This window comes from Conger conger, chromosome 4, assembly GCF_963514075.1.
Source record: "Conger conger chromosome 4, fConCon1.1, whole genome shotgun sequence".
NCBI classification, from domain to species: domain Eukaryota; kingdom Metazoa; phylum Chordata; class Actinopteri; order Anguilliformes; family Congridae; genus Conger; species Conger conger.
This window is the reverse complement of record NC_083763.1, coordinates 61378248-61394591: the sequence shown is the minus strand read 5'-3', so window position 1 is coordinate 61394591 and position 16344 is coordinate 61378248. Positions and strand designations below refer to the sequence as shown.

Below are 16344 nucleotides of genomic sequence, written 5' to 3'. Positions count from 1 at the left end.
AATCGCCTGTGGCCCCCACACGACCGCACAGGCATAGGAGACCCCCTGGTCGTTTCAGGAACTTTGTCAGCTGGTGAGGGGCTGGGTTTTGTGGGGAGATCTTAAGAGGGTGCATGCTGGGATAGACAGCTCTCAGTTCGGACCGTGACTGAGCCACGTAAATGGTGTAGGACTGCAATGGAAAGAATTCCCTGTTCCCTTTGTTAAAGGCACATTTTTGTTGCAGTTTAATAAACCATGAATTTGTGGATCTACAGTGGTGTGAAAAAGTGTTTGTCCCCTTCCTGATTTCTTATTTTTTTGCATGTTTGTCACACTTAAATGTTTCAGATCATCAAACAAATTTAAATATTAGTCAAAGACAACACAAGTAAACACAAAATGCAGTTTTTAAATGAAAAACAAATCCAAACCTACATGGCCCTGTGTGAAAAAGTGATTGCCCCCCCTGTTAAAACATAACTGTGGTTTATCAAACCTGAGTTCAATTTCTCTAGCTACACCCAGGCCTGATTACTGCCATACCTGTTCTCAATCAAGAAATCACTTAAATAGGACCTGCCTGACAAAGTGAAGTAGACCAAATGATCCTCAAAAGCTAGACATCATGCCGAGATCTAAAGAAATTCAGGAACAAATGAGAAAGAAAGTAATTGAGATCTATCAGTCTGGAAAAGGTTATAAAGCCATTTCTAAAGCTTTGGGACTCAGTCTGGAAAAGGTTATAAAGCCATTTCTAAAGCTTTGGGACTAATGAGAGCCATTATCCACAAATGGCGAAAATATGGAACAGTGGTGAACCTTCCTAGGAGTGGCCGGCCGACCAAAATTACCCCAAGAGCGCAGCGACGACTCATCCAAGAGGTCACAAAAGACCCCACAACAACATCCAAAGAACTGCAGGCCTCACTTGCCTCAGTTAAGGTCAGTGTTCATGACTCCACCATAAGAAAGAGACTGGCAAAAATGGCCTGCATGGCAGAGTTCCAAGACGAAAACCACTGCTGAGCAAAAAGAACATTAAGGCTCGTCTCAATTTTGCCAGAAAACATCTTGATGTTCCACAAGACTTTGGGGAAAATACTCTGTGGTCTGACGAGACAAAAGTTGAACTTTTTGGAAGGTGTGTGTCCCATTACATCTGGCGTAAAAGTAACACAGCATTTCAGAAAAAGAACATCATACCAACAGTAAAATATGGTGGTGGTAGTGTGATGGTCTGGGGCTGTTTGGCTGCTTCAGAACCTGGAAGACTTGCTGTGATAAATGGAACTATGAATTCTGCTGTCTACCAAAAAATCCTGAAGGAGAATGTCCGGCCATCTGTTCGTGACATCAAGCTGAAACGAACTTGGGTTCTGCAGCAGGACAATGATCCAAAACACACCAGCAAGTCCACCTCTGAATGGCTGAAGAAAAACAAAATGAAGACTTTGGAGTGGCCTAGTCAAAGTCCTGACCTGAATCCTATTGAGATGCTGTGGCATGACCTTAAAAAGGCGGTTCATGCTCGAAAACCCTCCAATGTGGCTGAATTACAACAATTCTGCAAAGATGAGTGGGCCAAAATTCCTCCACAGCGCTGTAAGAGACTCATTGCAAGTTATTGCAAACGCTTGATTGCAGTTGTTGCTGCTAAGGGTGGCCCAACCAGTCATTAGGTTTAGGGGGCAATCACAGGGCCATGTGGGTTTGGATTTTTTTTCTCCCTTAATAATAAAAACCTTCATTTAAAAACTGCATTTTGTGTTTACTTGTGTTGTCTTTGACTAATATTTCAATTTGTTTGATCTGAAACATTTAAGTGTGACAAACATGCAAAAAAATAAGAAATCAGGAAGGTGGCAAACACTTTTTCACACCACTGTAGGTCTGTGTGTGGACTACTGTTTATCCTGACGGATCGGTGCAGGATTCTTTTGTATTCGTTTATTGGTTTCTAAGCAATGGTATTGTGAATGTTAGCTAGCAATAATGTATCCCCACCACTCCACTATCGAAGCAACGGTACTAACGTTAGCTAACGTTAGTAGGAATAATGTATCCCCACTGCACTAACCTTAGCTAAGCAACGCAATTGCAATAAGGTATCCCCACTGCATTAACGTTAACTAGCTTGCTAGTTCACGTTACACCAGACGACACTGACACACACAAGTGATTTGTTTTTGTTGTGGACACTGCCAGATTACTTGCAGGAATTTAAATAATTCTGTGTCGTTATGAGTCATCATTGGTTTGGTTGTCTTGCTGGTATTCCGAAATTTTATTTTACTTTACTTTGGTAGGGTACTAGAGGCAAGATGATGATAACGTTAAGTTACGTTCATTTCGATTACAAAATAGATAACCGTAATCTACAAACACTGAGTTATTTTAAAAGATGAACATTCCATTTAGCCGTGCGTATATCGTGGATATTGGCACGGCTGGAACGCAAACTGACCAATAGAGACAATGGACCGGACCTATCCGTTGTATAATATCTCCTGAGTTGCCACAAAGCTAGCAGCAGTTGCGGAGTTAGGAGATTTGATCAAATTCTTAAAAGCACACTTTCTCTTCTCTGTTTTCCGCAGCAGTTCTGAAATCGCTCTCCCTCTCATCCCCAGCCGGATACTTCTGGGGAAATGCCGTGCGCTTGTTTGCTCATTTCTCGCCACAGCATAGTGCATAGTGGTAATCAAGCAGCGTTGCCAATAAAAGCAAACAAATCTCCAATGGAAAAGACTAGAGTCAACAGCCTCAGTCTACTGGCTGCTGGAAGAGCCTCTAATCTTCGGAGCCAAATTTAATATACAGGATTGCACCACACACACAGAGTGTTCTACTGGAACTGTACTTTTCCGGCATAGTGGATGCAGCAGGATCTGGACTACACAATGCAAAAGCAGTGGCATCTCTGCTAGGTGACCGATCCTTGCGTCACACAAGGGACATTTTAAAACGGTGGCGTGACAAACTTGCAGTTGAGAAGCTTGCCATGCAACTGCAATGGGATAGTTTCCGGACATGGATGACCCTTTTCCAGAACTCTTTTTAAATTTGGATTTAGCTAGATTAACAAGCCATTTTTTATGTGAGAACATAGACTACTCAGATCTCTATATGGTGAACAACAAGGTAATGTACAATGTGTGTTGGATTTAAACAAGAAAAAATGAAATGGAAGGGTAGACACTCTGTGGAGAAAGAACCTGAATGTAAAGAGTACTACAAAGCCAGTGTGGAGGGTTTTGTACAAACCCCCTTCAAAGAAAAGCGACCTCCAGTGGAGACTATTGCATGGAGCTGTTGCTGTTAATCATTTTATTTCTGCTATAAATCCATGTTTCTGTTAACTTTCCTTTTTGTGAAATGAGACTGCTATGCAGAGTCCAACATACAATTTAAGGTTTTAGAATTATTGTTCAATAGTTTTAATGAGAAATGGTGAAAAACAGCGTTTATCTTTGGAGCCGGATACTAGAAATCTAATGCATTGAAGTTTCAACTGCTCAACTTTATAGAAAGAGAGGTGAAGCTAGCAATATATAAAAGCAGAATAAATAAAACAGAAAACTGGGAGGGTCTGGATGTAGTGCCTTTCTAGCTTTGGTGAAGGCTAGGGTCTGGGTTGATTTTAAATTGTATAAAGCTATTCTGACGTAATTCGCGGTATTTACTTCTGAACTTTGGCATTGTTTTTAAATTAGATTTGTTTTATACTGTTAACACTGATTACTTTTCAGTGATTTTATAAGTTGTGCATAATAAACTTATGGTTATTTTATAGTACTTGTATTTATTAAACTTTCTCTGCAATGCACCTTGGCAGTTTATTTTTATTATTAACCAAATAACATAGATCCAAGCAAGATCATTTAAGGGAGCCTGGAAAGCACCTGAGAGCTGACTTCCACGGGCCTGTCCTTACATGTCTCCTGAATAGGAATATTCAGGGATAAGCAACATTTCACAAAATAGCAGTGCAAGGGCTGCTGGGTGGCTTGGCTGGTAAGCCACCGTGCTGTGGTGCACTGATGAACCCAATTCCGAACCGTGCCAGTAGCGGTACTTCAACTCCGAAGGGCGAGGTGCAATTGGGAGGGTTCGGTTTGGGCTTGGAATGTCATAAGCTGGTCCATCAGGCTCCTGTGGATGGCATGTGAAAGCCACATACAAAACAATTGATGCTTCTCATTTACCCATTCATACACACACTCACACACCGACGGCGATTGACGGCGCCGACCAGCTCGTCAGGAGCATTTGGGGGTTAGGTGTCTTCCTCAGGGACATTTCGACACAGCCCGGGCGGGGGATCGAACAGGCAACCCTCCGACTGCCAGACAACTGTTCTTACTGCCTGAGCCATGTCGCCCCATATGATGATAATAAATTCATCGACAACAAAAAAAGCAGTGCATACAATGCATTTGGGTCATTCAAAAAGCTTAAGAGATGGTGTGGAGCTGTGTGTATGGTGGCCGAATATTGCCATTTAGCTAGGGTCTCAATTGTGCACCATGGCCCTTTCATCACATCTCCATCTTCAACCGCATCTGATTGAGGTTAAAAAACAAACAGGAGTGCTGTGTATTCTCCTCATAATATACGACACATTCTAAAGACAAACCTCGCTGTATTTGTATGGTAAAAGAGCAAAAAAAAAAACCTACCCAATTCATTTGTGTCTGGTTATTTATTATAAACTCAAGATTACAACAGCATTTGGTACATTTCTGTGTTTTTAATCCATCAGCTATATTGACAGTATTCATACAGTGAATTGAAAGTACATCAACTGATAAGAACTGTAGATTGCAAGCTCATTGGAGGTGAAAGCACCAAAGCCCCTGTTTTAGGCAGACAACACTGCTTAAGGTTTCCTGCATATACAGTATGACAGTATTTGATTTTGCATTTGCTTTGCATGATATGGTGCCGATGCTCCTTAGTCTTAGCCTTAGTCGCTATAGTCTTTTCCAAACTTAGAAAATTATTTTGAAACTATCATTGTACACACGCAGAAACATACTGTAAAAAAAAAACAGTGAAATAAAATACTTGTATGCACTGTAAAGAAAAATCAATTTCTTTCCTAATACCGGTTAAATTTAATTATTAAAAACAAAAACATTACACATTTAATTTCTATACCATTTAACAAAATAAATAAATTAAAAAGCAGCCAAAATAAATGTAATTTCAATTTTGTTATTCACAAATTGTAAATGTATCATTTGTTAAAAAATAAATTTAAAACACTAAAGTAGGTCCCTATTGTAGATATTGTATTGTCTATTTTCCTTTAAATGAAAGATACATAAGCTACAACTTAGAGGAAGTCCTCATATTAAACTGTTTACATATGAACATTAAAGTGAAATGGGACCATTTCATAGCATTTTATTGACTTTCACATTTCATTAATTAAAGCCTAATTTCCAAGGGAACTGTGGACCCACAGGGAGTGTTGGTCTTAAACCCGCTGTACATTTAGGAAGAAATTCTTAAAGACATCCCATATTCAAATAGTAGTCAATCATATTGCACATCAAGGACACACTTTTATGAAGTGGGTGGAAGTCATAATCAAGCAACTGGCATTCTATTTGAAAGGGTAAGCAATAAGCAATCATGTGGGAGGATGGTAGCAATAGAACAGTAATAAAAATCAGTATATCAGTCTGATGTCCTACACTTAAATGCACATCCTTCTCACCCCACACTCACAGCAGAACTTGGCCCAGTCCACAGGATACTTGGTCCCACATTCATGACAGAACTTGGTCTGCTGAGCTGAATCCACTTCACCACCACTTTTGGCATGATTCCTTGCAAAAGAGAGTCATAGTCAGGAACACCATCTACACCACAATCTACCACTAGCGGGCACCCAGAGCCAAATCAAGACATTTCCTCAGGAGGTTCTCATACGTACAGCCCAAGCATCAGATAGTGGGTCAATGAGCATTTGCATGGAATTATTGGATCAGTTCAAGCTGGCATAAAAAGTCACAAGCAATTAGCAAAACCAATACCTAGAATTGTAGCTATCTGCATCATAGACTTTCTTTCTATTCATTCCAACCCCAGATGATGTATTCTTCAAAGATCCTGGAGAAGTTCCTGTTCCAGATTTCATATTTAATCTAGGCATAAAACACATGGGAAATATAAGTAAAGCAATTAGGCATGAAATATGTCACAATAATAATAATAATAATAATAATATAATGCTTAATTTGCCGGTTTTGAGGTAAATGGGAAAAGATATCCCAAAATAACATTCAGAGCAATATGTACAGTATGAACACTGGGTTTAGTGTCTTGCAACAACAATAGACTATTTATACCCTCAATCATGTGAAGGCGACTTCTCATAGAACTAGCAGCTGTACTGATGGGGTCGAAAATTATTATTTACAATAGACTGACTGTTTAGCAGAACTCGCTACCAGTGTAACACTCGGCAGACACTTTTATCCAAAGCCATGTACAGTAAGTACAAACCAAAGGTCATCAAATCACTACAGAACATTAGATTAGGTACATTTCACATAAAGCATCAGTTATCCATAGCATAGATAAATAAGCCTCTCTCAGTAAGTAACCAATGGCCACCAGTAAATCTGTGACAGATAAGCATAATAGCCACAGAATGCACCAGCGGTCAGTCACTCCTCCAATAAAGAGAAGTGCACCATGAGCCTCACCCAGATGGAGGACTGGTAAGGCCAGCAGAGTTGGTGCGAGACTGTGAGCACCCGGAGGACACGCCTTTCACAGACCCAGCCGAGGGCGTTCTGCTGGAGGGAACCCCTGCGTACAGGCAAAAGAGGGAAGAAAAGGGGTTTTGTTGGCCGTTCTCACATAGCGATTTCCATTTTAGCACACCAAAGTTACCTCACTTAGAGGATTTCTCATCAGGGTCTATTCTGTTTATGCTCAAAAGCATGCAGTGTTCGCCTGCAGGAAGCAGATTGGCAAAATCATACGGAACGTTTTTTCTAAGCACTAAGATGCAAGCCAGTCGCTCTGTCCATGAGTCAGTGAAACAGTGCATACTTCTCCCCAAACTCTTACGACCCTAGAACACAGAAATCCAGGCATGAGTGCAAACATAACTATTGTAAAGTAAAAATGAAATAACATCAACTTGCATCTCAGAATTTACTTTTCCAAAACGTAAAAGACTACCTAAAAGTAAAGAATCAAGAATAATTGAATAAAACCAATGAAACCATTCATTTGTTTTAGAACTGGTTGAGGGTTCTCTTTGATGGCTGCTCAAGACAAAAACTGGTAGAAACAAAATGGTGGAGGGATTTGCCGGATTGAGTCTTGGCTCCAGCAGCTTGTACCTGCAGCAGACTGCCCGGACAAGGAGCGCTGTGGCAAGCGGGAGGAGGAGGAGGGTGGCACGGAGGACACTGCGGGGGAACTGGTCTTCTTCACTGGGGGAGGCTTGTACTGTTGACACAGGAACACAAGCTGACAGACACTCAGGACACCCTGGGGCAAAGGGTGCTCCACAGCCACTACGGCACTCATCTCTGTAAGCGCCGGGCCTACCTGGGTCCTCACCGGAGGCTTCCCTTTGGTATCTCCTGAAAACTTTCCCTTGTTGGAGATGCGAGCTGCCTGCTCCTTACAGAACTTGATGTGCCTGTCTGCTGCGTTTTCACTGAAGCGCCTCTGACAGTAAGGACACTGGATGTAATCTGAACAGAAGCACAACACAGGATAACAGAACACTCAATATCGCCTTCCAACCCTCCAAAAGCATTACAATACAGTACACCACCCACCTTTTGCATAACCGAGCAAGGTACTTGAGAAGGTACTTAGAGTCACACTGCCAAACAAGAACACTTGCTTATCACAAAAATGTCCTATTAATATGTGACTAGAAATGTTGAACAGATAGTGATGTTTGTGTCGTCATGTTACCTGGGTCATAAGATGGGGGTGGGGGTGGGGGAAGAGGACCTCCATCTTTCATGACTTGAGTTATTCCCTTAGCAGCCCGGATGGTGGCGATGAAGTCTTCGTGCTTTCTGCGCCAGTTTGATTGCTTCTTAGGCGGTTCGGGCTGTTGGAATTCACACATTTACACAATGTAAAAACTTCAAACAAAGTGCAATCATGAACTCATCAGAATTCAGTCACAAGCAAGTTACATTACATTACATTATTGGCATTTGGCAGACGCTCTTATCCAGAGCGACGTACAACAAAGTGCATACCCATAACCAGGGATAAGTTCGCTGAAAGACCCTAGAGGTAAGTACAATTTCAACTGCTACCTGTACAACAAAGATAAGGACAAGGGCCATTTTTTTTTTTTTTTTTTTTTTTTTTTTTTTTTTGAACAAACAAACAAACAGAGCAAAAGTCACCAAAGTTAACTATCCAAACACTGCTTACCTAGCCAACTAAAATACTGATACACAAGTCACAGAGACAACAATTAAGGTTCACAGGGAGGTAGGGAGGGATGGGGAGAGGTGCTGTTTGAAGAGGTGTGTCTTCAGCTTGCGCTTGAAGGTGGGGAGGGATTCTATAGTTCTGACCTCAACGGGGAGTTCGTTCCACCACCGTGGAGCCAGAACAGACAGTAGTCGTGAGCGTGAGGTGGAGGTTCTGAGAGGGGGAGGTGCCAAGCGGCCTGTGGAGGCTGAACGAAGAGGTCTGGCAGGGGTGTAGGGTCTGATGATTTTTTGCAGATAAGCTGGGGAAGACCCTTTAACTGCTTGGAAGGCTAGCACCAATGTTTTGAATTTGATGCGAGCCATGACAGGCAGCCAGTGGAGGGAAGTAAGCAGGGGGGTGACGTGTGAGTATTTGGGAAGGTTGAAGACCAGACGAGCTGCTGCATTCTGGATGAGTTGGAGGGGTCTGATGGCAGACGCTGGGAGGCCAGCCAAGAGGGAATTGCAGTAGTCCAGGCGGGACAGAACCATCGCTTGGACCAGGAGCTGGGTCGAGTAGGGGGTGAGAAAGGGGCGGATTCTCCGTATGTTGTATAGGAAGAACCTGCAAGACCGGGTCACCGCCGCAATGTTTGACACACTGTTTGAAATCTTCATGCTTTCTGTGTCAGTTTGATCGCTTTTTTGGTCGTTCGGACTGTTGGAATTTACAAGTTTACACAATGTAAAAACACAGTGCTTTCATGGAGTCACAAACATGTTGACAAACTGTTTTATTCCTCAATTCCCAAAGTGGAAAGGTTAACACCATCCCATCAAATAACAGATGTACAAACTACAACTTATTTGATGCAATATAATGCACTGTCAATAGACTGGATTGATCATTATGAACTATGCAGAGGAGCCATCATTTCAAGTTACCATAATGTAAGTGCAATTCAAAATTTGGCAGTAACCTCAAATAATTGCCTGGCTACTAAAAGCCAAGCTGAAAACTGGTCATCATTTGCAGAAATAAAACTTACATGATCAAAATATTTGTAGTATGAAGTCACAATGAATATATGATTTTATGCTCAGAATAAATTATATTGGTGAAATGTTATTGGCTTCCAGAGCATCATACAAAAAATTTACTCAGCAGGAACTGGACGGTATGAGAACGATGGGAGTTTTTTTTAGCAGACATACAGTAGATGTACTGCATTCTGCGCCTGCTTAAAGTGGTGAGACACAGTACGCCTGCTTCCACCACGCATGCAGTTATACGACATAAACAAAAATCTTGCTGGAAGTAACGCATTTACTTCTGAAACTACAGAAGTAACGGAATCCATGTAAATACCTTTGGGGTTTAAACCAGGGCAGATTAAAGCATTAGGCTATATTCGTAACAACACAAGTGGAGTTGACCATGTCATGTCATTTGTTGCATTTAATTTAAGTGAAACCAATGAAACAAAATGAATAAAGTTTATTAGATTACCAGGATGGCAAGACATCCCATTGAAGTAGCAACTGTCCATTTCCCCACGGTTTGATATATTTCTGTGCTATAGAGACCACTGGGCAGAATGTAGCATGCTCAAAAAAGCGGCAATGAGAAGCGTCATTCATTTCATGCAAACTAATTTTATCTGGCAGGAACCTCTTACTTCCATTCACTGTAACCCTATGAAGTTAGTAAACAAGACTTCAGTGAAACAGCTTTGACAGTGTACAAGAGCAACATAATGCACTTTTTTATAACTGAAGATAAAAACAGTTAACAGTTCACACAATAACATATTTTACTCAGAAAAACAATTTCAGCACTTGTTTTTTTCAAAGAGCTTTTCTCAAAATTAGAGGCATTTATCTGTTTTATCATACCCCGTCCCAGGATTTTGCATACTTTCTTCAGCAGTAATAGACTGAATAGATAAGGGAATACCCTTATTCTCTTTATAGCTGTATGGAGCTGTATGAATCCTTTGGTAAAGCTGGCCCTATGTGCATTTTTTGAGTCTGGGTAATAAGTGAGAAACCAAGAAAATCATTTATTTATTTAGTGCGTGTAGGGCGGTTACAGCGATACTGAAATTGTGCTGCAATATTCCTTTGACACTGACAACAATTGACAGAAGTAGTAACATCAGTGTCATCCTGATTTACATACGGCACTGACCATCCTTTGTAATACTGTATTGCATCCTCTGTAAACTCCAGTTAGAGAAATTAGCAATTTGCTAGACAATACAGATGGCTACAGTTGTTTTACATATGAAGAGCAAGCCTGGCAATACAGGTTGGCTGACCATGCTGTCCAGCTTATATACTGGAATTGAATGTAACCGTGCCCCCTTCACTATAATGCATTTACAAAATTGCCAAGTTCCCAGCATGAGAGTTCATAGGAGAGTTCCAAAACAGTTTGTTGTAAAAATGCCTGCCTTTAACATGGGAGATTGAATGCAGTTTGTAAGGCCAGCACCATTCTTGAAAATGTAAAGCTTTAAAACCATTTCCAAACTAAAATGTAACACACACTAAATGTGTTTGTACTGCTTTTTCCACAAAGCCCTTTTTTTTTTCTTTTTTCTTTTTTTTTACATTACATGGCATTTAGCAGACGCTCTTATCCAGAGCGACGACAACGAAATGCAGATCAAACACAAGTACAAGTGCGAAGAGGATCTGAGAGGACAGTACAGTTCTGAGTCCTAGTGTAACCATACAGATATAATCGGAACCCTTGAAGAATACATCAACTTCCAAACTAGCATACAGAGTACAACAATATGACAGTTAATACAAAAAACAACAATACCTATACAACTATATAAGTGCCATTATATAAGTGCCATTACAGTCTATGGCATATATAAGGCTAATGTAACATTGTGATATCTATGTTTTGTTGAAAGACAGACAATTTACCTGGACCCCATTCCACAAGCTTAAACAAAAAAACTTGGGCTTGTCACACCTTTCATTTATATCCAATAGCATTTCATTGGAAGACTGAAAATACGACCTATAATACAATCTAATATAATTGAAAACAGTGGCTTTATAACTTTAATTTTTGATTGTTCATACTCCAGAGTGGTTTCATATGGTACATACTTTTATGTGAGTGGCTTCAGCTACAATCTCTCTAAAGCTACTGTCTACTAATCTTCCTAATACAGCAATAGTAGGCTGTCTGCTGATGGTACTACCTGGAATATGCTGAGTATGTACTGGAATGGCTGAAATTTAAGCGGTAGGCCTACATGTTCAACTACCAGGAGATACAGATCAGCTTCAGAAGATTAGCACAAAAGAGCCAAGCCCAGCAGAGCCAAAGGCATACTATGCAGGATTTTACCCTTGCTGTGGTCCTATGCTTACAAACAAAGAGCACTCCTGAATCCCACCCACTCAGTTCCATTTTTAGGTTTTATATCCATTTTGAGATACCTTTTCCAAGGTAAGATTTCTGCATAGCATGCCTTTAAGATGGCCAATGTTGGAAGCAGAGGATAGATGTGAGGTTTCTCACAAAGGTACTGTACCTTCGCTCAGTTTTATAGCAGTAGGACGTTAGCTTGAATGGCTGAAGCCACTAACAAAAGTGTAAAGGTGTCCCTGAAGGTCCCGTTGACTGAACCATACCTGTTTTACCACTTGGAATCCTTATCCAGCCTATTCCCCATTGTCTAGATCCACTACTTCCCATACAAACCCCCCTGGCCTGTACTGGTAGGCCGCAATCCTCCCATAATGACATTGTGAGTCCCATTAGGCCACATCAACCTTGAACTGGAACATGAAAGTACAGTTTCATGTATTAATATTTCCACAAATATTCCCATCACAGATCTTACATGTAGTCAGCCCATTTAAAGCTACACATTTAAACCTGCAGTTTGCTTCGAAACACAGATCAATATATGACCAACAACACTGGGTCAAAGTAAACACTGATAGGCTCGAAACACAGTTTACTGTAATCCCAGAATCCCAATTTTTTAAATATTACATATAACACCTTATATACTGTATACTGCATCAGCCGACATTCTATTGTCAGTTCATTGCATCTCACATAAACTAATTCAGAAACATTTCTGTAGATAAGTGAAAGTGTTTGCATGTCTATTGAAGTACAATATAATAAATCACTCAATGCGGGAAAAAAAAAATCATCTTTAACCAAATAATGTGACACAACAAAATACACAATAAAAGACACAGCAGCTCTGCACTTAATGAATGCTACAGACAGGACTGAATGTGTCCCGTTTTTCACACTGCCATGAATGGTCCTTGTGTCTGGCAGTAAATATGTTGCAGTATGCTTTCCGCTTACATAGTTCCGTTCCAACCCTGAGGACAGCACAATCAGAGAAGAATATGCAGTTCTTTCGACCACACCAAAGACACATACATTACAGTAGGACTTCTGCCAGAGTACTCACAAACAAATACAAATAATTTATTCAACTTACTTTATCAGACTTGTAGGATGCACTGTGTAACTGCAATATAATTAGAGGTGGTTTCAGTGTATAAAATTTCATTTGGAAAAGAGAATGGGAGCAGCACAACTTGCATAAAGATATATTGACTGGCCAGCTGGACAGGTCAGAAGGAAATTCTATCAGTGTTTCGATGAGAAAATAGGCACAAGAAAAATAGGCACAATATCAGGTCTGGCTTGTTACCTTAGGTTTTATCGGCTTCACAGTGGAGATGTCCGTTCCTTCTGCCCTCTGTCTGCTGGAGTCAAAAACCCTCCTCCTTTTAGCAGCAGATTTCTGGCAAATGGGAACATGCTTCTTCTGCAAATAGAAGTTGAAATTCATCAAACAACCATGCTGAGAAACTGACATAAGCCACAGATATTAAGCAGACTATGTGTCCTGTTGCTATGTAATTAATCAGCTGAATGTTTGGAGATACAGTAATTCCTTCTACCATACCTACAAACAACTTGGGGGTGTTACGCATCTGTTAGATCATTTTCTTCCCACTGACAACAAGACTGGCAATAAATTGCATGCAAATAACACTGCTACAATTAAACACAATTAAAAAATTAAAGTTTACTGTAATCCCAGAATCCCAATTTTTTAAATATTACATATAACACCTTATATACTGTATACTGCATCAGCCGACATTCTATTGTCAGTTCATTGCATCTCACATAAACTAATTCAGAAACATTTCTGTAGATAAGTGAAAGTGTTTGCATGTCTATTGAAGTACAATATAATAAATCACTCAATGCGGGAAAAAAAAAATCATCTTTAACCAAATAATGTGACACAACAAAATACACAATAAAAGACACAGCAGCTCAAAGTTTTTGCACTACGCACAGTGGATTACAGTAGTTATACAGACACTGTTCTCTTAATAGCAAAACATATAATACTTACGAGTACACCAGAGTAAAAACTTCTCCCGCATATTTTGCAAGCAATTAGATCCTCACTTGGAGGTGGGGCTTCCATATCTGCATGTATTAGTACACAACATACAAAAAACACAATAACTTGCACCATATTAAATGGACACATTGGCTTGGATGGTGAACGTAATTCAATACGTTCAATACAATAGTCATCAAGTTAAAAGTCTGGATACTGCATGTAGGTTTCATTCTAACCTACTAACATTTCGTTGAATCTTTATCCAATGTGTAATAACAAAATTGTACATTTTATTTCCATGTCTGTAACGTTAGATTCACCGAAGTTGTGCATTGCGCGACAAAACCATTAGTAGTGATTCTGAATGGAGTAATGTTAACTTCACGTTAGTAATTCCCGTTTGAACAATGCATCCTAATAGGATAGACATTTCAAAAAGGGGACGGGGCTGAATTAAGCACAAACTAAAAAATAAAAATGTTTTAACAGGCATACAGTAGTTAACGGTAATAGTGCGGTAGGCTATTATTGCTAGCTGACGATAGCCATATATTTGTATATTTCCTGAATTTCGCTGTTATCTGGCTAAAAATAAAAAGCATTCAATTGTAGCTATCCATGTATGTAACATGCTTTGTTCATAAAACGACTTGCTCCCTATCAAGACACTTTTTTTCTACCTTTTCGACACATATGACAATAGAGGGTAAGACAGGAATGAGAACAGGGCGTCTCATTCTGCTGGGCTAGCTAGCGTTAGCCATCTGGGTAGCTAGCTTGAGACATCTGGCTAGCTACCAAACTATTTCCTTTCCGATACGTTCTACGTTTACTGTATACTAAATATAGCCATAGCCCTTTAGTAAATAATATATGCCTGGGAACGGTATCACCAGCTTACAATTAAGTGAAAACAGCATGCTAGCTTACCCACAAAAGCCTCCATCTTTCTGCCTTCCTTGGCTCTTGTCTACAGTTGATGCTGCTGTAGCAACTGCGCACAGACACCGCCTCACAACCCAATATCCAGAAATTCCATTGGCTATTCCTACTGCTTAGAGAAATATTGTGTTGTGGTTTTAACAGTAGATGGGCGTGGATGCGGCTGTTCCTTTTCAGCACACGTGTATATGCAGTAGCGAACCTATAGTTTACATCGACAGGTTTCGTTGCTTTAACACTAATTTGGACCCCACCCTTGAAAATGTACCTGAGAATTTATTTGGAGACAAAATAGTGCTGAATAAAGCGTCATTTTTAAATGGACATGCAACTGAGCAATACCATCAATCCATCCATCCATCCATTATCTGAACCCGCTTATCCTCAACAGGGTCGCAGGGGGGCTGGAGCCTATCCCAGCATACACTGGGCAAAAGGCAGGAATACACCCTGGACAGGTCGCAGTCCATCGCAGGGCACACACACCATTCACTCACACACTCATACCTATGGGCAATTTAGACTCACCAATCAGCCTAACCTGCATGTCTTTGGACTGTGGGAGGAAACCGGAGTACCCGGAAGAAACCCACGCAGACATGGGGAGAACATGCAAACTCCGCACCGGCCGACGGGGATTCGAAGCCAGGACCTCCTTGCTGTGAGGCGGCAGTGCTACCCACTGCTACCCACTGCACCATCCGTGCCGCCTGAGCAATACCTATGAGCCTAAATAAACGTAGACAATTCAATTTTCTTTTGAGTTTGTCTTTACATATTTTATCACAAGCGCACACCACTTCCAGACGTTTTTCTCAGTAAGAGTTGACACGAGTATTACTAATAGAAACATTTCCTTAAAAAAAAACCTTTCATAAGCAATACACGAGCTGTTTAACGTTTAACAATGAGCTTGCTAGAGTAAGGAAAAGCTTTACACTGCACTTTACCTTAGGTTATGTCTGTAGCTTGTAGTTTATGTCTGTACTAAATAGTAGGTGGATACAGCTTCTGTATTCTGTGTATCCACAGAGCTCATAAACGCAATGAACAGGAGGGGCCTGTATCTTGAAGCAGGACTACCGAGTTAGCTGGACAACTTCTGATTTTGTCATCAGGGAATTATTTACCTCCAGCAATTAATAGGAGTGCAGTCGGTGCACATTGCCAACTCGGAGCGAAGCAAAGCCTAACGATGATATACCAGTAATGCAATTGTGACCCATAAAATTACAGTAGACAGTCTTGAAATTACTCATTTATATTTTAACAAATGGAGGAACTGCACTGCACCACCAACAGGTATTTGCACTTGATTAGGAACATTTTTACTTTATTACACCTATTTATTCATGCGATTAACTAATCAGCCAATTGTGTGGCAGTAGTGCAATTCATACAATCATGTAGATACGGGTCAGGAGCTTCAGTTAATTTTCACATCAACTATCAGAATGGGGAAAAGATTTGATCTAAGTGACTTTGACCGTGGAATGATTGTTAGTGACAGACTGGGTGGTTTGAGTATCTCAGAAACTGCTGATCTCCTGGGTTTGTCATGCACACTAGTCTTA

The 16344-nt window shown here is 40.5% G+C and overlaps 1 protein-coding gene across 2 annotated transcripts; it reads right to left on the bottom strand.

Annotated features, from left to right (window-relative positions):
• Nucleotides 1-4669: 4669 nt before the first annotated feature.
• Nucleotides 4670-15238, bottom strand: zc2hc1a (zinc finger, C2HC-type containing 1A). 2 transcript variants are annotated; one of them, XM_061237270.1, is made up of 10 exons: nucleotides 14759-15232; nucleotides 13835-13911; nucleotides 13115-13231; nucleotides 12899-12928; nucleotides 7939-8080; nucleotides 7561-7709; nucleotides 7350-7458; nucleotides 6702-6807; nucleotides 6027-6137; nucleotides 4670-5819 (listed from the first exon to the last, which is right to left on the bottom strand). In XM_061237270.1, exons 1-10 carry the CDS (start codon nucleotides 14772-14774, stop codon nucleotides 5687-5689), a joined length of 990 nt encoding a protein of 329 aa, XP_061093254.1. In that variant the 5' UTR covers nucleotides 14775-15232; the 3' UTR covers nucleotides 4670-5686. The 2 variants fall into 2 exon arrangements, with proteins under 2 accessions (XP_061093254.1, XP_061093255.1); XM_061237271.1 differs by lacking the exon at nucleotides 12899-12928 and having other exon boundaries at nucleotides 14759-15238.
• Between the last annotated feature and the right edge of the window lie 1106 nt (nucleotides 15239-16344).